This window comes from Pteronotus mesoamericanus, unplaced genomic scaffold, assembly GCF_021234165.1.
Source record: "Pteronotus mesoamericanus isolate MK-2021 breed Mesoamerican mustached bat unplaced genomic scaffold, CSHL_Meso_final contig_173, whole genome shotgun sequence".
NCBI lineage: Eukaryota > Metazoa > Chordata > Mammalia > Chiroptera > Mormoopidae > Pteronotus > Pteronotus mesoamericanus.
In genome coordinates, this window is record NW_026555072.1 from 13,445,883 (window position 1) to 13,469,793 (window position 23,911).

At 38.9% G+C, this 23,911-nt stretch overlaps 1 protein-coding gene across 1 annotated transcript in view; it reads right to left on the bottom strand.

Moving 5' to 3' along the window:
* The window catches only part of CFAP47 (cilia and flagella associated protein 47), a 332,513-nt gene extending 310,883 nt beyond the window's left edge, over positions 1 to 21,630 (bottom strand). The window contains exons 1-7 of the mRNA XM_054566336.1: positions 21,439 to 21,630; positions 17,495 to 17,646; positions 14,833 to 14,948; positions 7,804 to 7,942; positions 5,144 to 5,369; positions 4,326 to 4,486; positions 2,550 to 2,677 (exon numbers count right to left, since the gene is read on the bottom strand). Of these exons, the coding sequence (XP_054422311.1) occupies positions 2,550 to 2,677; positions 4,326 to 4,486; positions 5,144 to 5,369; positions 7,804 to 7,942; positions 14,833 to 14,948; positions 17,495 to 17,646; positions 21,439 to 21,630 (1,114 nt within the window). The remainder of the gene's footprint in view (positions 1 to 2,549; positions 2,678 to 4,325; positions 4,487 to 5,143; positions 5,370 to 7,803; positions 7,943 to 14,832; positions 14,949 to 17,494; positions 17,647 to 21,438) is intronic.
* Positions 21,631 to 23,911: the final 2,281 nt, after the last annotated feature.

Here is a 23,911-nt window from a genome sequence, read left to right on the forward strand (position 1 = left end):
GATATCAATCTCATATTGTTAGAATGTGAATGAATGGAAGAATGCAAACAGCTTAAACCAGCCTCTTTGGGTTAGTGATTGTAGATTAAAAAGTGAAACCTCACAGGATGGTTTTGTATTTTCTCCATCACAATTAGCCTCCCAGGTGCAGACACAGAGTAGGCTGAGATTAGAGATTTTCCACTCAGTCATTACAGGAGATGGGCCAAGATATTTTCGTGTATGTGGAAAAAGGTGACTAAAATAATGGACAGTGGGAATATAAGCTGGATAATAACAGAACCATGAACTTTTGGAGATACTAGAAAAAAGATAGGACCTATGAATTGTACGTTCTAATTGGGAGAAAGAACAGTTTTGCAGGGAGAGCAACGTAGCTAGAATCCAAATAAAATGTTTATGTTTCTGCACTGATGCTCTTACTAGCCAATCCTAGAGTCTAAATTACCTTTATGGCAAAGCTAGCACCTCCATCTCTAGCCACTCAAAACTAGATTGACTTGTAATCCTTGAACAAATGTTCTATCAGACAGAGCTTGGAGCTCAATATCACAAACCATGACATAAATATTAACAGAGCAATCAATTCCTGCCCTATGAACACAGTTCAGCCCTGCTCAGTAATCTCCAGTGTGGGGCAAAAATGGGTTTACAGTTATTCACATTGAAAACACAGTAATTTATAAATAGTAAGACAAGGATAAACTCTGTGTTTCGCATATTCACAACTGTGAACCTACTTTTGCCCCTCCCTGTGTATCACTGTACTGACAGGCAAATCTTTTAGATTCTTGACTTGCCATGGCTCATCTTTCTGGATTTGATCCCTCACCTGCCTATATCTTTATTTTCCTATTGATCTGTCTTGTTAAGCTGACCTCCAAATCTTCTTCCATTTTTGCTCACTGCAGCCCATCCAGTATTACCCAAGAATGTAAAAAATGCAATGTATCTTGAATGCGGCCTGCAAAGCACATGCACTTATAAATATCCTATAATAGGATACTGTACCCTATTTACCAGATCTCTAGGTGTTGTTCTTGGAGTGTTACTGTATATAGATTCTAAGAGCTGAGGATCTGGTAGAGACGTAGTGGGTCCTTTGTTCCCATATCAATCTCTAAGAGACAACCTAGGACTGTTAACAGGCTGAAAAGCCCGAAAAACCCACTAACATAGCTGGGGGAAGGGGTAGCAGAGCAGGGCCATTGAGAGATACTTTGCATATCTAAAGAACTTGGCCAGTGTTTTAGTAATGCTAATAGCTATGCCTGCCAAGCTCAGAGCCAGGGAGATGGGTGTGACTCTAACCGCCCCCCCCCCCATGCAGCCCCAGGGAGCTCCCCAGCCACAGCACCTGCAAGAGAGCAGGAAGGCGGTTCCTGCTGCACGGGGCCAGGCCTGCCCAGACTAAAAATGGCAGCTGAGAAAGACGGAAGAGACCAGAGTAAGGGCGGATGTAACCCTCTGTGGGAAGAGTTGGAGATGGGATTATGGAGGAGGGGCAGGGTGAGGATTTAAACTCAAGCTTGGGGCAGCCATGAGGTCTTGGCCACGCAGTTTGAAAGGATGCAGAAGGACCCTCACTGGCCTTCCATGAGAAGGGGCCACCTGGTTTTGGATTAAGAGCGGGAGCGTAAGCCAACACAGACGACTAGGAGAAGCCAGAATGTTAAAACGGGAATCCTCCTAGCCAAGATACAGACTTCTATTTCTTTTCCTGAGAAACAGTACTTCTGACTGGACTGGTTTGACAAAGGGAGGCAGGACTGTGTGTGTTTATAGGTGTTAAGATTTAAGGGACCTTAGGACTTAAAAACAGAATTTGGCTATTATTCTGAACCTGCATAACTTTTGAATAAATAGTTACTTATTTTTCATAAGACTCCAGCGTTGGGAGTCACGGTTTCTTTGGTGGCAGGCAATAGAAGCCAGTAGTTCCATTACAGAATTACATAGGAAAAGAGGCCAGGTTTGGGGGGGTTTTTTATTTGTTTTTTCACTCCTTAAACTATGATCAGCAATTTTCAACCTTTTTGATCTCATGGCACATATAAACAAATTACTAAAATCTGTAGCACACCAAAAAATATATCTTTTGCTAATCTGGCAAAAGCAATAGGTATAATTTTTACTCATGCACACTGGCTGGCTATTGTTCTGTTGGCTCCTGTCATTTTTTCACTTGACAATCTAAAGAAAAAGAGGTCAGTGCCCCTGATTAAATAGTCAGGTACTGCATGTTTTAAGAATTCTTCTGGGACACCAGTTGAAAATTGCTGCTCTAGATCACATTTGTCTAATGTCATTTTAAAATAATAAAGCCTTCTAAGTTTCATTTGGAAGATTATTATATAAATGATTATGAGGTTGATTTTTTTCTTTACATGCCACAAAAGACAGTTTAAGTTCTCTTGATTATGTTTGCATTTTCCTTCTATTCAATAATTGTATATTTTTATTATATTGCCTCTATAAATATTGATGTCCAAACTCTTAAACAATTTAAACTGCTGTACACTTGATGATTACATTCATTTCACACTTACTTTTGATGGCTTTAGTGTTATCATCTCTCAAAAACCCATCCTTACTTCCTACAGTGTCAAATCTCAGAAAGACAACATAGTCTTGCCTGTGTGAAGGATCGCCATCCATTGTATGATCACCGGTTAGCCTGTAAAAAATTACAATCAGTTATTTTTAAAGCAAAGATAATACACTTTGTTACCTCTGACAAGGGAATATCAACTGAATCCTTAAATCTATGCAAATAGATGAAAGTTCAGGAATAAAAATGGCTGTGATCCATTTTCCAATATTACTGCACAGACATAGAGACTTGCCAAAAGAAGGCCACAAAATGTAAAGATCCAAAAAAAAAAAAAAAGAGTTCAAGCCAACATTTGCAAGACAAGGATTATTTAAAAGCACTAAGTCATCAAGGTCCAGCTCTAATGCCACTTTTTATGTAAAGTCTTTCTTTTTTCTTTACTTTTTTTTCTTGTACGTACAGTTCATTGCTGGCTAAGCAGTCTGTTCAATTCTCTTAAATATTTCCTCTTACCCCTGGGTGTAATTGCAAACCTCTGTTACATAACTGCTCCTCCCATAGACTAAGCACATATTGCTAGCCACACTCTTGTTAGAGGAGAACAGCTAATTTGGAGAACAAGCAAGGAAAGATGGGAAGAGGAGAAGCAGGACCAAAGACAGAGGTAGGTTACATCACAGGCCTATACACGGGCTGTCTTCACTTGCCTTGACTAGAGGTCAGCTTTTCTAGCAGTGGGTACTCAAATACATACACAGAAGGCTGATGTGACATATTACATAAGAATGCAAATAGAATGCTGGGAAAGCATACAACTATGACTTCAAATCATACTCATATCTGTGAGTTTATACTAGACTCTCAAAGTAACCATGCTGCCATGGAAAAAAAATAAGTACTTAGAACTTCAAAGATTATGTATCAGACAGAATATTACAGATTCACCAAAGAAATTTCCTATATGAAGGTATGAGAAACAAGGCAAGTAAAGATTGTACAAATAGAACAATTACTTGGTGTATTCCCTTCCTTACCCAAGTCGGTTTTCAGCAAACAGCTGGTGTCCCCAAGGGACCCTATAGCCCTAGAAAGTAGGATATTAACCCTTCAGACTTCTTACAAATAAGAGTAAACATACTTATAATTAGATGAGTTATCACCACACACTACCACCTCTCAAGTGTAGCTGAAATTGCTACTCCATATTTAAAAATAGCATTTCCAAATATATTTTCAAACTAAATAACCAAACCAAGGACTAAGAATTGTGAAAATATCTATCAGCAAAAGCCCTCAAAGTCTGTATAAATTTCAGCAACCCACTGTTGTTGATCCCGGCTACTGTTTTGGCTTAAAATTCATGATAGTCAGCAAGCACTTTTTCCCTGGCAGAAGCACCATATCTTCTCTGGAGGCACCTAGAACCTACTGCTGACAATGGCCATAACCTGGCTGCTTCTGTAGGGACAACAAGGTCTTGGTTGCACAGATTGGTTTGGAGCAACAATCCCAAACAACCCAAAACTTCCACTTCTACCACCCCATGGCCCCAGAGTCTGGAGAAATTTTTAATTTAACATGAAGTATTTAGAATCATATTTTTAAGTATTGGAAATATCATTAAGCACATTAGAAATACTTAGAACCATAATAAGAAAAAGCCAATTTGTCCCTCCTGACAAGTTTTAATATTAAAGTCAATCTGATGAATGTATGGTTAATGTATTTTTCATTAATAAGTAACATCTCAAAGGAATTAATTTTTGCTTACTTTGGGCTGAAACAAAATGTAATTTTAATCTTTTCATAAGGTAGTAAACTCCCTTCATTAGGAAAACAGGCCATAAAAGTGGTAATATCTATGTTCCTTATTTGTCTTAAGTAGGCAAGATTATTTATAGCAACATCTGTTCTTTGTTGAATATTCGTACCCTGTAATATAAAATCAGAAATAAAAGAGTATTAAGGCAAAATACAAAGTAAAATATTTTAAGAGGTCATAAAATAATTATAGAAATTCCAGCAACCAGAAGATAGAGAACACATGTGTCTTTAAAGTTTCATACATAAATTTGAACAAGGTACATCATAAAATTTAAAGAACTTTTAAGAAACTGATGAGAGCAAAAACCCCCACAATTAGTCACTGATTTATGAGAAACACTTGTCTGATTTACTTCAGATATATCACTATCAATGTTAGTTCAATTTGCTGAACTTTTTCAGGTTACTCTTGAAGACACATGAAATGAAAACTTATCCATCTGCATGTTAAAACATATTTAGAATAATGAAACAATTAAACAGCTTGTTGGGAAGATGGATTTGAGAATTAGTTTTCCCATCTTCTCAAACTGGGTCTTCTCAATCAAAAAATCTTTCCTGGCTCTAAAGAAAAAGAAGAGAAGTGAAGGGAAGAGAAGGGGAGGGGGATAGGGGAGCGGGGAAGATGGGAGGGAATGGGAGGGGAGGGGAGGGGAGGGGAGGGGAGGAAGGAGAAAAGACAAGACCAGCTTGTTGTTATAAATAAATTCAAAATAATCTGTTTGAAAACATAATACTTGATCTTCTGTTGCACTATTTACTTACCAATTCTTCTCCAACTGAATCATTTTGTATTATAGCCACCCAATTTACAGATGCTGGGCTATTGTTGTATAGATATGCATGTCTAATCTTTGATGTTCCAAAGTAAGCAGAGCCGAAGTATATGCATTCCACCTTTGTATTATTCTCGTTTAACAGCTCAAAAATCTGCTCAACCACATGAACTTTGATATTCAAGAGTATTTCTGGATGACCTTCCAATATCACTCTATAAGATAATGAATTTTATTTATACACACACACACACACACACACACACACACACACACACACTTAATTAGAATTCTATATACTTTATTTTTGTCCTAAATATTTATATAAATAGAACTTTCATAAAACCACATTATAATTAAAATTATTACAATTCAAAAGCCTAAGAGCAGTTCTTTTCACATTCTTCCCAGAGACTGTCATGCCTTCTGTCTGAATCTACACAGCTGACATATGTGCAACCAGCCCTGGCCGGTGTGGCTCAGTGGATTGAGCACCGGCCTGTGAACTAAAATGTTGCCAGTTCGATTCCTGATCAGGGAATATGCCTGGGTTGCAGGCCAAGTCCCAGTTGGGTGTGTGCAAGAGGCAGCTGATGGATGTGTCTTTCACACATTCCTCTCTTTCTCCCTCCCTTCCCCTTTTTCTAAGAGTACATAAATAAAATCTTTTAAAAAATGACATGTGCAACCTAATTCATTGTCTCCAGGAGACAACAAAGTTGGCAAACAATAGTGTGAATGGATCCCAAGGAGAACTTATCGGTATGTCCATACCACGAATTATTTTGTAAATACTGGAGTTACCTCTAGTTCTAGAATTTTGAGATTCTTTTCTAACTCATCCTACTCCCCCAAGTCAAACAGCCAACAAGGTACAAATTGGGAGTACGGCATCATCCCCATCCTGACAAGCCAATGCCCTGCAAAGTAAAGTATCTCAGCAAAATCCCACACTTTGCTGAAATGAATATACCCCATAAAACTTCATTTCGCAGACTAATTTGAATGCCCTATTGAAACTGGCCCCCAGCCCAAATTTATCCTTCTCTGGCCTAAATGCAGTCCTTTTGAGTATCAGCCCATCAGATACCACAGACAACTGACCACTCCACAACCTAAGTCCTTATCATACACTCTGTCTCTGTCACACTGAACATGGTTCCTACCATCTCTTGACACACCCCCCCTTCCTTAGCTTCCTTGACACCATACTCTCCTGGTTTTCCTGTAACTTTTTCAGACTGTATGTTCTCATTCTTCTAAGACTTAAATATCTTGTAAACTCTGTAATTAATGATACCTGTCTCGTACTCTTTCATACTCTACCCTCCTCGTAGTTATTTTCAATACCTTATGCTTCATCAACAATTTATCCATCGACAACCTTCAACCCAATGTACCAAGACCAGAACTTTTTCTGGGACCTGAGATAAGTAAATCTAATAGGGGCTCCAGTATTCTGCAAAGCAAATCAATTCCAACATTTCAAAACTGAACTCAGATCTTCTCCCGCAGACCTGCCCCTTCTCTTTCTATAACCAGCCACTAAATCTAGTCAAATCTACCTCCATAACATACCTCTAACCTGCAGAATTCTCTCCACACTCCCGATTTGTACCTTAGCTGATGCCTTTATCATTCCTCTATTGCTTCACTTATAGATTCTAGTCAGGCTACCCATTCCACATCTGTACTGCCTGATTTGTTTTGCACAAAGCTATTAGCATGACCTTTCTAAAATGCAAACTAATTAAAACACTCCCATCTTAAAACCTTCCTGAGATTCCACAGCCTTCACAATAAAATCTAAGCTCCTATCAGGGCTCACAACTCTTTCTCAAACATTTTTTTTTTTTCGGCTGTGACCTTCAGTAAGAAATATATTTTACATTGTCATGTAGGAAGCACAGACACAGACATAAAGTTTTATAAATCAACATTTGCCCTTCCTAGGTGAGATGCATTTTGATATATTCCATTTCATTGTTTTAATACTGGTAGTGCCCCATTATAGTGATTGCATATCCCACTAATGAACTGAGACATACAGCATTAAATAACACTGTCCTAGGAGGTCCTTTACTGGTTTTCCTGGTCTGATCTCACATCACTCCTTACTTCCATCTCTTTGCCTCTACATTCTTCATATGTCTCATTGTGTAACACTGTCCATTTACCTCCAGGAGTTCAGGTCTTCTACTTGCTCTGCCTGAAATCACTCCTCTAACCCACTCCAGTCACCAACACCCACCTCCCACACACACACACACACACACACACACACACACACACACACACACTCAGCCCCAACCACATCACTGCCTGTGTCTGGCTAATTCCCACTCACTGATAAGTGTTTGGTTCAACTATCACCTCCTTAGTGGAGCCTTTATTTGATCCACTCTCTCCACCCACAAAATCCAGATTAGGAGCTACTATTGTGTATACACATAGGCCATCCTCTGGCTCTTCCCATTTTTTAATCCCTTGTGCTTAGCAAATATTAGAGACTCAATGAATTAATACTGACTGGGAAAAAAAAGTAGCTAACCCACATTCAAAGACAATAGGTATATCTGAAGAGTGAAACAGGAAAACAGGTAAGTGTTAAGTACTATATTAGAATTAAGAACCGTAGTACACACTCACTTTGCCACTTCATTTACAACTCTGAGCTGGTCTGCACAGAAATCCACTTTAACAGTCGTTGAGGACATGGGCTCCACAATACCATCAGTTGGAAAAATGGCAATTGGTAATTGGCCCTGGTATTCTATGGTAAATATACCTAAGGAGAACAAAAGCAGATGGTTTTTATCTGGAGCCTTAAAATATTACGTTCATACTCTTAGTAGGGGACAGACAAATATTACAGAGTATATGGTCTATTGAGGACTGAGAGTTACAGCTTTGATCATAAATCTGGGTTCCAGGGTCACCAAAAATATGTGAGCCCAGTGTTAGGACTCAACCCTCATCCATAGCTAAAATAGATTGTCCGCTTACGGTGTTCAGATACTTTTGCTAAAGGCTTTCCATATGGTATTCTTTGTAAACCTCATAATGATTCTATGACATAGGTTCAATCATTACCTCTATTTATAAATAAGGAAATAGGAGATTAGAAAGATTGAGTGACTTGTCCAAAGACACACAACTGTTGTGGTAGACCCCAATTCTTCGCCCTTCTCTGCATTTTTACCATTTCCCTACCACGGACAAAGTATGTTCTCCTACTCCTTGACTTTGAACTTGATCATGTGATTCACTTTGGCGAATAGCATGAGGCTAGCAGTGACAACATGCCAGCTCTAACCCCAGATGTTCTCTTGCACTTCTACCATAAAAAAATGCATCTCTCGAAGAGCTGCTGGCCCTTTGGCCTGCGCCCCAGGATGAGCAAATATGGAGCATGGCCACCCAGCTGAGTCACAGACCTGCGCTGAGTAACAGAACGGCCCCAGCTGCTTCAGCTTGAAGCAGAGCCACCCACCTGGACTCTAGCTTAGATCAGTAAAGTTCCAGCCAACCTGCATACAGATGAGAAGTTTAAAAATCATTGCCCTTTTAAGATACAGAGTTGTGCGGTGGTTTGTTACATAGCAATAGTGGACTACAAATGCTGGTAACTAAATTGAGCTGGGATTTTCACCTGGCTGATTCTAACCATAGGACTCATAGCCACTGCCACTTCTCCATAAATGAATTAATACAGTTCACACAGGGAAAGGGCAAAAGGAATGGGTTTCTAGAATTCAAAATGCATATGAGAGGGAGGCTATAAAATTGTTTCTTCTGAAAGCAGAAATGGTTCATATTTATGGTTGGTTGGTGCCTGTATTAGAGCACATAGTCCTTGAGATCAGACACTATCTTTTCCATCTCTGTAGTCCTGGCACCCCATCCAGTGCGTGGCACAAAGCTGTGCTCAAAATATGACAACAAATGGAAGCAGCCAGATACACGTCTCTGAAATATCATTATACAATATTAACACAAATGAGCATACTGCCAACATAAACAACTTTGCAAATTCCCAACTCGACCATTTTAAATCACATTTTATGACATTTTCCAAAATTACTCGCTTAACTTAGGTGAATAAAATATTAGCATAATAAAAGTACTGAAAATATAAAAGGACAATAAAACTTAAGTACAGAAATGACTTGATGAAAAAGGCAAATTCACACTAACAACATTTGCTAATCCAATCATTTTTAGGAAAGTGCTAACAGCGTAATATTTAAGGTTTATTTTCTGTCAAAAAGTAAAACAAATATTTATAAAATTCTATCCATTTCAAATAAATAAATATTATTGACTCAGTTCCCCAGAAAAAAGAGAACTGCATGAGTTCAGTTAAGGCTGAGTGAGTATAATCATTCCTATATTGTAACCACTTTGAAGTAATTTGTCAGGAGTTTGAGTAATGTTTCAAAAGCTTATTCAGCAACAATACTAAAACCAAAAGAACATTGTTCAGCCTTCTAAATATATGAAAACTGTGAGTACACAAACATTATTGTGTCATATATAACTTTAATACCATTAGTAATCGTGATATATTTGACTGCTGTATTTTTGTTGTAGCAAATGGCAATTTTTTTTTTAATTTTTAAATCATGTTTATTCGATTACAGTTGTCTCAATTTTCGCCCCTTTGCCTCCCTCCACCCATCCCACCCCTACCCCCCTGCTCCCACAGTCCATTCCCACTCTGTTGTCCATGTCCATGGGTCATTCATACATGTTCTTTGTCTAGTGCCTTCCCCTTCTTTCCACCATTGTCCTCTTTCCCCATTGTGGGGGACAGTGAAGGCTGACGTCAAAAGCCAGGTTAAGTGCTTGGCAAGGCCACACTCAACCACCTGTTATCTGCAAGGTGGAGCAAGCTAGCAACTGGCGACAGCCTGGGGACGGGGGCGTTGAGAAAGGAGTAGATACCCGCAAGCTTGCACTGAAGACAACCGCAGCCTTTGCAGAAGAAAGCTTTATCATGTAGATAACCTGGGGACGGAACAATCCATGCCCACAGGGTTCCCTTAAGACTGTAAAACTCCCTTGAGCTTTAGGTAACCCACCCCTATAAAATAAACACGGAGACCGTGGTCCTTGTCATTGTCTCTCCATCAGAGGACAAAGTCCCACCCGGCCCCTGCTTTTCTCTAAACTGTCTTGTGTTGTGTCTTTGTGTTGTGCTGTCCTTTCTTAATCTCCCGTCACTCTCACCCAGGGACCACCAATCCATGTGGGTCACGACACCCCATCCCCACTGGTCACTTTCAGTCAGCTCCATGTTTCCATGCCTGTGGTTTATTTTGTTCGTTAGTTTATTTTGTTGAATAGATCCCACTTATAGGTGAGATCATATGGTATTTGTCTTTCACCGACTGGCTTGTGACAACATGGATAGAACAGGAGAATATTATGCTAAGTGAAATAAGCCAGTTGGTGAATGACTGTTGTATTTTCTAATTGCTAACAATAGGAGCAAGGAGATTGCCCTAAGAGAAGAGTGTCATTGAAGGAAGGATGCTACAGATGAAATTCTGCCACTGATTTTCATTTCTTTTTAGATATAACACTGACTAACATGTGCAGAGTAAACTACAAGGAGAGAAGAGACTTCAGAGAAATAATTTAGGTTGGTGTAATGACTAGGCAAGAGATGACAATGGCCTCTTGTGGAGAAGTGGCAATGGGACAGAGAGAAGTAGAATTATTGACATGATCAGGAAGTGAATAGGCAGGATTTAATAATTGACTAAGGGGGTAGGAAGTGACAAAAAGGGAAGCCTCAAGGATTTTGCCAAGTTTCTGACTTTCGCAAATACATGGTGGTGACATCTAATGAAAAAGAGAAGAGGACAAGTTTTGGGGAGGAGCCGAGGAGTTTGATTTTAGACATGTTAAGTTTGAGAAACCTGAAGGAAATACAAAGTATTGCGTATACTTCAGTGAAGCAACAGGAATGGAAGTGATCGCCTAGAAAAAGCATGTTGCCTAAGGAAACATGAGGGTCCGTGGCAAATCCTAAGCAACACACACATTTAATGTACCAAAAAATGGACAGCAGTCCCGAAAAGAGAACTGAAGAGGGAGGCAGTAGAAAAGGAATAATTCTAACATCAAGAGTGAGTATTTATTGAAGACTTAATGCATGTCAGACAGTGTGCTAAGCATTTTATTAATCATCACCGCAACTGCAGAGGACAGGAACTAGGTGTTTCTCTACAAGTGAGGCAGTAGGTGTTCAGGAAGTATATATTCCTTGCCTAGGGCCTCCCAGCCAGAAAATGTTGTAACCAAGATTTGGGACCTGGAAGACCTCAGACCTCAAGGCAGGACGTGAGCTATTATTAACCATGATTTTATATAGGAGGGTCAGGGGTCACAGAAGCCAAAGTGGCCAACTGTGTCAAATGTTGTTAATAAGCCATGTAAAATAAACACATGGACTTGTCCACTGATGAGACTTAGGAGAGCACATACAGCTGTGGTCCCTGAGATAAAGGGGCTTTTGTACAAACATGTATGTGTTTTGAATCAGAGTTGCTCTCCCTTTTCCAGAAAAGCAACTTAGGCATGGGGTGGCAAAATACACGTTGTTATCTCGGCTTTACTCCTCCAAAATACAAGTAAACTGTCTGTAGTTTTACCGAATGCTACTGAAAACCAAGAGTTACATACCTGAGGCCATTTTTATTGGCTATGTATGCTTTTCTCTCCCTTTAGTTTCCTTGGGTCTAAGCATACCAAAGATGTACCAGTCTCTACCTGTCTCCAAATGACTAAGTTCTGGAGCCTTTCAGAATGCTCATATGTGATTAAATGGGTCACTTCCGAAATCACCATTCATTGAAAACTTAATGGTTCTTTACTAAACCTCTGAGATCAGTGAACCAAATCAATTAAACAAAGGTTTACTGAATGTCTACTATATGTCCAGCATGGTATTATGCATGAAAAGTATATTGAGATTCCATGGCATCAGTTTCCAAGAAAATATGCATTGCAAATAAATAATGGGTGCTTCTGGGTAGTTTGGGAGGATCCCAAGGACCACACGTGGGTCAGATTCAATTGAATAAATCTTCTGGTTGACAGATGACGCCAGACTTTTCTAGACAGTGAAGTGGAGAGGTGACACTGACAATCAGGAAAAGGGGGAGAGTGGGCATTAAGAGTAAGAGAAAGGTCATATATTTTGTGCCAAATGACCCGAATAAACCTAAAGGGTGATGAGTTCTAGGGTAGCTATTCAAACCCAGAAGTGGTGTACAAAGATCACACTAGGGACTTTAAAGACTGTTCTACATCATAACACTGTAGTAGGAAAATGTCTACTCAAATATTGAAGAATACTGAGGGTAAGAGGTAAATGATTGCAATTCAAGGCAAGCTAAAATAACAATGTTCTTTTCAATCTTTGAAGATAACTGAGAAACAATAAAATCATAAGAGAGAACATGGAGTTCACCAGCTCATAAAGTACTAATAGCAGAGACATCTTACAGATTGAACCGTGCCTTTTCAAAATGAAAAGATAAGTGCTTCTTTGCACAGTCAGGAGTGAACTTCGGAGACATTCTTTTAAAGGGTCAGAAAACAAAATGTTCCGACAACATTTGGCTAAATCCATGGAGGGATACTTCATAAAGAGCTATAAAAATGAAACATCATGAAGTTGTTAACAGAGAGAAACTTGGGGGTCTACAAAATCAAAGATAATAACCAAAGTGACACTACCAAAGAGAGTAAACAAAGCCATACAAACCTTGAATCTGCTGAGTGTAGCTTTTTACGTCCCCTTAAGCATACATATAAACTTGTAAACATTTGATCTTTGACTCTAAAACTATAAAATATTTGGCACATAAAATTCTTTTTTAAAAATGTATTAAAATCATCTTTGGTTGCTGAATCTATTTTCTGCATAAGTGTTTTTCTTCATGAAAATACACTGCTATTCTCATGAATATTTATATATTGTGCTTGTAGGTAATAAGGACTTTATGACACTTTGCAGGCACTTGCTGTAAATATAAAACATACTAACAATTTTGGTAATGGTAGAAAAATAACATTATTCAACTCCAAGAACGAGGGACAAAGTCAACATTAAGAAAATGTGTTTCATTGGTAATATTTTGTTTGTTTGTAAAGCAATTAGCATTTCACAGTTCTCAATTATAATTTACCAAACGTAGTATTCACTACAAATACTATGCACACATAAAACATTAATACAATATTAAAAGCCAATGTAAATTACTCTTCCTAAAATATATGGTCCCAGATCTGAAGCTTAATTTTATTTATTTTATTAAGTAAAATAATATTAAATATTCAATTAAAATAAAACCATTTCTTTACTTACAGAGAGCTTTTATATGTAATAAAATTGTACAATTTGGTGAGATTTTAGAAAAAGAGAGGAAATGAACAAAACTTTGAAGGATTTGTTATGGACAACTGTTAAGAGAGGTTTTTGGAAAGTAAAATAATAAAAATAATATTCTCCCAATCACATATCATTGCTGTAAAATATAACCAGAGAGCCTAAAGGACCATAGAGCCCACGATCACTTGCCATGAGAGACTCTATCTTTAATATTGGGGTCAGACCACAAATAAGCCTAATATTCTACAATCCCACAGGCACCAGGAATGCAATCACTTAAAAACCAAAGTGTTAAAAGCAAAATGAGCATCATTCCATGAGGAACAATGATCAGTTTTATTTGTTTCTATCCCAGCCGAAAAAAAAAAAAAATCAGTAAAGTGACAGACTGCCTTTGTCCTAATAATTCCCGCTCCTCAATCAAACAGCCCAGAGAACATCCTCACTTAGTGTCAGACAGTTTATGTATCCAACAAGCAGTCTCAGAGAGAAATGTCTGCCCTGTGTGGAGCTGGTCCTCATTCTGGCTTGGCAGAAATGACAGCCTTGACACCCCAGGTCCTGACCATCCACTGAGAATGAAGGGACAAGTGCTTTTTATGCCTGATGCATCCAGCAATGAAGAGTGCGCATAAGCAGAGACACACATGCCTTTATGTAAACCCTTAGGTCACAGCAAAAGTGTCCGGAAATAATCTAGTCTGGAGAAGAGAGAAGCATTTACTCTTTCAACACAGAGTTAGTAAGAGCTTTCTAGGGACCATCATGTGAATTCAAAGTCGAATACAATAGAGAAAAAAATTTTAACTGAGTATCTATGATAAGTACCATATTACAACCTTACATATGTACATAATTAAGCACAGTGTATTTTGTCACCCAATTTATAAATGGGGAGTCTCAAGGTCAATGTCCTAAAAGATGCTTGTACCAGATCACACAGCTTGTAAGTCACTATGCTCTGTTTCCATGTCAGGATGACCCTAAGGACTGGGTCAGTTCCATGACACCGTCCCGCCTTCTATCGCCGAGTTCATCACCAGTCATCTGAGAGTGAGCGTGTGTTAATCAGAATCATAAGCTGACGGAGTCATCTTTCCTGAATAATTGCCTATCAGTCTTTTACAGTCATCCTACTTAAGGGCCTGATAGACATCTGCAGGGGTAGGTGTGAATCAGAGAACACGCTAATTATACGAGGCATATTTTTCAAACTGTATCAACTTTCTTCCAAAGGTGTATAAGTTAATTTTTATGACATGAGCATTTACCTTTAACCTTGCCATGATTAGTGATTTTAATCTCTTTACAATATACTTTGCTATTGGCAACCACAGTGCCAAAATCAACCTCTGGCTCAATTTCCAATTGACAGGTTGGAATCAACCTAGGAGAGGAGAAAAGAGGACCACATAATGAATTTTGACAATTATAACCTTGTGGTTAAATCTACAGGTCTACTTACTGGTGGCACATTTGTCAGTAAAAGGAACTGTGCAATGAAGACATGAAAACAAGATAAGAAGATACATTTTAAACAAAGAAAACAGAATTTATGCATCATAGTATATCCTCCCAAGTACTCACCTTGAGAGGCTACCCACATGTTTCAATATTTTTGCTGCTTAAAACACATTTGGAGTTCTGTTTTGGAATCTCCACCTAAGCCTAAAAAACGCATTCTTTTGACCCTCCTCAAAAAAGGTAGAATTGACCTTAACGAAGTAAAGTAGTTTGGATGATGCCACATCTGATTAAATAAAAGAAGGTGTGATGCTATGGTGGGAAATGGAATGCAAATACAAATTTGAGGGAAAGAACATGAGGTAAAATTTTCAACAATTAACAAGTCACTGTATTATTCCATTTTACTGGACACCTCTGAAAGAGGCATGTAACTATCTTATAGTGACATTTAATATACATAAGCACTTGCATCTTTGCAATCTTTGAAATTTTTAAATATGAAAGAGGGACATAGTTTTTGGGAATACATGAAAAAGAAAGTGTTCAAAACTCTACTGATTTTATATTTCTCTAGTAAAGCACTTCAGGAAGATCAGATGATACAAACTTCTGGTTCCCCGACAAGATTGCATAAATCCATTTTTATGTGTTCCTTCCCACTAAACTCAACTATTAACCCTAGAAATGGCACACGAGGCAATCGAAGGAGAATGATGAAACTTGGTGAGAAGGTAGAGCTGGCTGGTTTGGGATCCGAGGACTGGAGGAGTAACATGGCAACATGGCAATGCAAATTAAAGCTAAAATGAAACTCCAGTACTGAAGTGGTCAAAATTAAAAATAGTGACAGCAACGAATGCCAGTGCAGATGCAGAAAACAGATTGCTCATACACTGCTCACTGGAATGTAAATGGTACAGCCACTCTGAATAGCAAGTTGGAATTTTCTTAACATGCAACTACCATATGACCCAGCATATGAAAATGAAAATTTATTTTCACACAAAACTTGTACATGAATGTTCAGAGCAGCTCTGTTTGTAATGGCCAAAAATTTGGATCGGCCCTGAAACCTTTCAACAGGTCAACGATTAAACAAACTGTGGTATATGTATACCATGGTCTAGTTCTCAAGAAATAAGCAAACTATTGATATATTCAACAACTTGGTTGTATCTCCAGAGAGTTTTGCTGTGAAAAAAAGGTCAATCCCCAAAGGTTATACAACATATTTGAGATGAAAAAATTTTTACAAATGGAAGACAGATTAGTGGCTTTCAGTTTAGTGATGGTGCTTGTGAGGCAGAAGGGAGGTGGGGGTGGTTATAAAAAAGTAACAAGAGGGATCCTTGAGCTCAGTATCTTGATTGTAGTGGTGAATACAAAATCCTACACAGGTAATAAAATTGGATAGAACTCAAAAGCCTATACACACACAATTTTAAGTAAAGCTGTGGCAATCTGAATTCAATAGGTAGATTGTTTAATGTAAATTTTCTAGTTCAGTATTATCCTATTGTTTTGCAAAATGTTGCCATTGGGGGAAACTGGGGAAAACATACTAGGAGTTATTTCTTATAATTGCATGTGAACCTGCAATCATCTGAATTTTTTAAAAAATAGAAACATAGCAGCAAGCTTAGTCAGGACATCTCCCTTCATCCCTGCCCATCCACTTTAAGGAGGCAGTGTAGTCTTTATGTTGCAACTCTGGCGAGCAGCTGGCCTCCAATGAGAGAGGGTATGTTATGGGACTAAGACAATATCCGTTCTCAAAGGCAGAAGCATCTTCAATACTTCTCTCCATATACAGCACAATCAAGCAAATCTGAATGCTGGTCATAGGTATGTCAATGTGCAAAATAGGCCCAAACTGGTTTTACTTAAAATAAAATGTAAAATGTAAATTAAATATTTGTAATAGCTTAATAGCTTGTCTCTTTCCTAACATGTATCAACTGTTTTGATTCCTATGCAGAATAGAACAGTGTGCAAAATCAGAACTTCTCAACAACACAGAGAAACAAAATAATCTAAATGTGGTTTATAAAAATGAAAAAACACAAGGGAAAAAATAAAAAGGTACATGTCTAATACCAAAATCATATTAATATTTCAATATTAATTCTGCTGCTGGTAGACAAATAGAGCTTTCTTTACTAAGTCTTTCTCTCTAAATGTACCAAAATATAGGGGAAATAAAACAGGATGTGAGATCAAGAAAAAAAAGAATACATGCAATTGTTCAATGTTTTTAAGTTATCTCAATAAAAAAAATACCAGTAAATTAGTCTTCATTTCTTTTAAACCAAAATTTGCTAAAAATTTGCCCTTTAAGTTCAGTTGTAAGGAAACTATAGATAAAACAAGCCATGTTTGTCAGGCAATATAAAGAATATTACTTTGACCCTAATTTTTATTTGAAGAGTGCTCAAAATGTCAGCATGAAATATGAAGAATACATACCCAATAAGAGGGATCTCTACTGCTTTGTTTCCTACTACAATACATAGTTGGTCAAAAGTGTTTTCATCTTTATTAGGATGATATTCCACCATAGCTGTCATCTGAAGTCCTGAAGCAAGTTCTTTATCCATACTGGGCAAAATCACTTTAAACTTCAGTGGAAGAAAAAAAAATCAAATTACACATCTTAACTCCTAATAAGAAAATCATGTGAGCAACTGTAGCTAGGAATGTACATTATTTCAACAGATATATCAAGAAATAGGCAATATTGCTGCCCTAAAGGCAATGACTTAATAACTATTTACACCTGTCAGGTTCTAGGATCCTTCAAATATGCTCTTAACAGTAGGACAATTGAAACTGACAATGCATTCAGTTGAGAAATATGTAAATGCTGTGGGGTACTTAAATACAGAAAAAAAGAAGAGCAAACTAATAAAAATGTTACTCAATCATGTATACATGCATAATACATTCAAGCATATGCATATACATAAATGTATACATATATACATACACACACGTAACTTTTTATGCACTTTCCGCATGGGAACTCCTACTTCATAATTTGCAGGAAATGTAAAAAAGAAATAGGCCAAAGAGGGGAAAAAAAACACTTCTGTTCTTTCCAAATATTTGCTAGACTCTGGGAAAAAAATTAAGGGGGAAAGAGAACTGCTATCTGTTGAGCACTTATAATAGGTAAAGCACGCTACATCTCAATGCGCTTCTACAGTCCCATAAGACTGATATTATGACTCTCAGCCCATAGATGAGGAAACTGGAACTTGTGGAGTGTAATTGATGTCTAAGGTCACTCAGGCAGTGTGGATTCAAAACACACATCTACCTGCCTCTAAAACTTAAGTCCTTTCACCACAACTACACAGAGTTCCTATCGTGAATACACAATCTCTTTAAGGAAGCAGACTTATCTGCCCCTTGAGAGTTAAATAATGTAAGTCAGGGACTAATGAAGTGTCATATGAGTGACACAGCCGTGAGTATCACGAAAATTCTTGGGAGAACATGATCACTGCGGGCAAGAAAGAAGTGCACTTGGCCTAGGCTTAGAGATGGATGTTACAAAGTTGAGAAGCATGAAAGGTGATCCCTGTGGGGGCAGGAGTATTTCAGACACAGAGAAAAAAATAAGCAAAATAATCTCTCAGCAGGCAGCTAATAAGCTAGCCTCTGCTGAGCAAAGAGCTTCAATCAGCAGCAATGGAAGTCATGTTAAAATGAATTATTCAGGGATTTCAGTGCCAGGCTGAGTCTAAGCAGTGCTTTACAGCCAGGAAGGAGATAGAGCACCGGAGTGATTTGTTGATAACCACCAATCTGAAAGCATTATATCTCCAACAAACAATGATTCTGATACTTCATAACTATCACACTCCAATCCTCAAGCTCCTTGCAATTACAAAACAATTAGAAAACAATAGACTGTTCCTCAGATGGGCCTTTGGATGCTGGCATTCCACACATCAGGTTTGACTGTCTTCCCTGAAAGAGGCTCTGTCTTCAGGAAGGGAACCCAGGGCTTTGGCAGCAGGTGCGTACGGTCAAACTACAAGTTGCTGAGCACTTTGAGTGGTCTGCAAAAGTGTGTAAGGCACCTGCCTGCTTTTAGGAGCTTCTGAACTGACCATTAAGATAAAAATTAAGATTTACCAGTATTCATGGGCACACAAGTCCAAACTATACTGAATGTCTGTAAATGCAATTGGTATCCAGTAGGGAAGAAATAATTGGAAGATAATACAAGAGAAGACTTGTTAGAAGAGACGGTCAACTCACAATGACCCTCAAAAATGGGTGTAATTTGGAAAGGGGTGATTCTTGCAGGAGAGGAAATGAAAACATGGTTCAAAAATTTTTAAAAAGTCTCAGCCACGGCAGTAAGGGGACAATTATTTACGAGTAAGACTGGCCTGACTAAACCAGAAGCCACACAAGTCAGAATTGTGTTGTCAAAAGTGTCTCCTTTATTCTATACCAGCAGCCCACAATAGGTGGTATATAGCACTTCATATGACACATAGTAGGTGTTCACTACATAGACAATGCAGGATCTTGCGCCAGGGTGGAAAACAACTACTACTATGTGATAGAATCATTTTCTAAGTAATTATAATAGCGGTGATGACAATGCTCTCTACATAGCGCCTTGTTTTTCCTTTTTCCTCCAAGACAGGTAATGCATTTTCTGCTAATCTATCTCTTCCCTCCTTCCCATTGTACCAATGAAGGATCCAGAGTGCCTATCATGGTCTTGCAACAAAGAGAAGTTCACAGCGTAAGGGGCTCATGGCTTTGGCCTCTTAACTAGTAAGCCTGTCTATCATTCTCTTGTCAAAGTCAAGACATGCGGTCTACACAGTTCCTTTTTAACTCTAAATACAAACCAAAGTAAAATAAACTAGAACATTGTTCTGTCTGCATAAAAACCAGGAGACATCCATTAAATAGCATTTGCCCACATCTGGGATTACTGCCAGCTTCAGGTTTAAAAGAAAGTATTTTCAGACATACATTCACTTGTTCAATAAATATGTAGTACGGTAGTGAAATAAACTTTTCCACTAATTATATAGTACTTGGAGAAATCAGGTACTTTTTGATGTAATGAGTAATGAATAGTCTCTTGCAATGTACTTGTTGCAAAATACACACATTACTATTGTTAAAACATGGAAATACAAAAATGAAGAATGTGTGGTTCCTTCCATTTATATGAAACACAAGAACAGGCAAAACTAATCTTTGGTGTTAGAAATCAGTACAGTGGTCATCTCCAAGGGGTGATTAGTCCAGGTACTGTAGAAAACCTCCTTGAGTAGTAGAAATATTCTATGATTTGGTCCAAGTGGTGCCTACATGAGATGGGTGTGTATGTGTGTGTGTGTGGGTGTGTGGGTGTGTGTGTAAACTCTTCAAGCTTTACTTTCAAGATTTGGGCACTTTAGTGTAGATAAATAGTACATTAGTTTTTTTAAACGTGTAAAAGGTAGAACATGAATGTCCTTTTTCTCCTCATTCTCCTAATCACCACCGTCCATTTTTCTATGTATATTCAAACAAATATATGTAAGTTTAACACACACAAAAACATGGACACGTTTCCATTTCTGTACATAAAAGTCCAGCTGAATCCAGTATTACTCATCATTAGGAATATTCCATGAAAAAGTCAGTTATTCATCACCTACATAGCAAAAATTCTTACTACCTTTATTGTATCAAAAGTCTCCCGGATAACAGGTGATCATAGTAAACTAATAACCAACCATTCACACCCATTCTTTAACTGTAAGCTAAAGATGAAATTGTGTCAACTTGTGATGGGGACAGCCTCTCAGAACATTAATTTTGCTGATGATTAGCTGTTTACTGACATCCTCTGAGTTTCTAAGTCCTAAGAGGGAAGGGCTATGTCCATCTTGCATTCCTCACATCTACTGCCTATTATATAGTAGGTGCTCAACAAATACTTATTAAAATGTAAATAATAAACCTTCCCACTATCCTATAATACATGGAGTAATCAGGCATTTTATGACTCAAAGGTTTGTCGTCATTAACTCTATAGCATCATGAGGCGCAGATTCTGGGCCAAGCAGAGACAGACATGGAACCCCCTTCCCTACCTTCCATACGCAGAATAAAGAAACTGGGAGGTTCTAGATCGAATTTCCCCACCCTGTGTCCCAACCCAGAGTAAAAAGGATAAACAAAAAAACAAAACAAAACAAAAAAGCGAGCACAGGTATACACAGAGACACCTAACTCACCGATCCCCAGGAAATCCAGTCCAGCCCTCCATCCCCGCAGGAGCCCAGTGCCTACTCCCCAGGACAATGCGGGCACCCAAGTGGGGAGGCAGTGTTAGAGCCCCAGTCCTCCTGAGGTCCTGCTCCGAGCACTTCCGAGTTTGTTACCTGTGGCTTGACCGGCTCGAGAAACCGGATCTTCTGGTTGGTGCGGCCAAGATTGTGAATAGTCATTGACTGGCGGTACACCTTCCCCGCCATCGTGTCCTGAAACTTCAGCTCCGAAGGAGTCATCCGCAGCTGCAACTCCTTCGGAGTCACCACATCCCGAGGGAGCAGGGAGGCCCTGCGTGTACTCATCTCTGCCCTCTGGGTAGCCCGCAAACTGAAGCGGACTTAACCCGCTGAGGACTAGCGTTATCGCCCGACTAGCGGTAACGCCCGACTAGCGTTTACGCCGTCGCTAGGCAACCGTCGGGCGTCGCGCGCTCCAGAAGGCTAGCCCGCCACGGCGCCGCCCACGCTGCGCCAGGTGGAGATTCGAGTTGAGAAAGCAAGCCAGCGTCTCGCGAAAGAGCGCCAGGATCACAGGTGTCATCAGAATAGCCTGAAAACATGCCACAGCAGTCCAAATCCCAGAGCCATCTCACTTTGCCATGACCTGGCAGAATTTTAAGAAGACACTGGCGGGGGCGTTTTCCTAGACTTTTCTCAAGACTAAGCCTAAAGAGCAGCGGAAGCGGTGTGCCCGCGGGGTCTGTTCAAGCAGCAGCAGGCAACAGTAATGGAGGAATTCAATGGGAACACGCTGAGGGCCCCTAGGGGTCATACTCAGTGGACTTGAGGCTAGCGCTTCTAAAAAATGTAATAGCAATCCTCTGTGTCTTTTGTTAAAATACAGATTATGTTTCAGTAGATCTAGGGCAGGGCCTAAGAAAATGACTAACAGAGTCCCAGGTGATTCCAACGCTGTAGTCCAGGGACCACACACTGAACTTTGTTAACTACTCTAGTTTGTTCATTTATGAAACCAAGGCCCTGCTCAGATGACTGACATCAAACATCTTCATAGCTAGATGAGCACCTTTCCAACAGGCCATGATTTACAGTGCCCAGTTCCTACTCTCTCTTCATCCTCCTACTGTAATGGCCTTCAGGTTTCAAAATATACTTGGTAAACCCTGGCTAGTGTGGCTCAATGGATTAAGCAGCTGGCCTGTGAACCAAAGAATCACTGGTTCAGTTCCCAGTCAGGGCACATGCCCAGGTTGCGAGCCCAATCCCCAGGAGGGGCCCCTCAAGAGGTAACTACACATTGATATTTCTCTCCCTCTCTTTTTCCCTCCCTTCCCCTCTAAAGAACAAAGAAAGAAAGAGATCTTTTTAAAAAACCATATTAGGTGAGTGGTATTTCCCTACTTTAATCTACCTCTAATCATAACCGTATCACACTTCTTCTACAGACCTTTATTAATTTGGAGCCAAGCACTGAAGAAATGGCTTTTATTTTTGTTTCTTATTTTAAAAACTAGATGGAATTTATATATATTTTTTTTCTCGTATTTTCATTTCCACAAAGCGGTTACTCATCCTTCAAAAACCTAATATCTTTGTAAAACCTTTTCCATAACTGTTTTAAAAGATTCACACAGTATCAAGATGATAACTAAGTTATTATTACTTCCATTTAACATTGCCCTGAATATAAAGACCAGTTTGAAAATTTCTTGGAATTGTGGTTGTCGAAAGTTGAAAATAGTACAAGTGGTGGTGTTGATGATTACTCTTTGCAAATTCTTACAAGCTGATAAAAGCATCTGCATCATTTTCAAAAGTCTATAAATTTTGGCTTAAACAAGTAAGAACTAGCTGGATTTTTATATTTAGCACTACTATGATATCATAATACAAGTCTGGCCCATGTCCTTGAGCCCCTATACAGGGCGGTTTTACAGTTCTGAAAGGATGACAGCTGGTCAAGGAACTTGACTAAACCAAGACCAGTGTCCACGCAAAGCCATGCTGCAAAAATTGGAAACCCCAAAGAGGTCTCAAAATTGTTTTCTCAATTTTGTTCCCTCTCCCATAGAAGCCTGACTTCTATGTAGACTCTAAAGATACAGTGGTTTAAATCAAATGAAGGAAAATTTTGCTTCTCTGTTCTGTTGGTACTTTCATCAGCTAAAGAAGGGTTTCACTAAGCTCAAGCCACTGCCCTTAGTAACTATAGTTAAGCCTCCTTGATTGGTTGCCCACATTTTTACCTACTCTAAGTGTAAATTTTAGATGAAGTTGAAGGGAAGCAGAGTTTGCCACCCCAATATATGCCTTATGGGATTTTGATTATTTTATGCTGGTTATTTTTAAGAAACAAAATGTTACATAGAAGTTAAGAAAATGCAGGAGGAAGGTAGGAGGTGGTCCACAGCACTTAAAGAAAAGGCCCATAAAACAGCTTTGGTTAATTGCCTGCCTCTGGTCACTATCTGTTTTAAAAGGGTCCACCGTGCTCAATGAAAAACCCATAAATAACTTTGGTTACTTGCCCTAACTTGAATTAACTGCCTCCAGTCACCTATCTGTTTTATGAATGATGACAAAAGGTGGTCTGGAGCATGGTAAGAATCTGGGTTAAAAACCC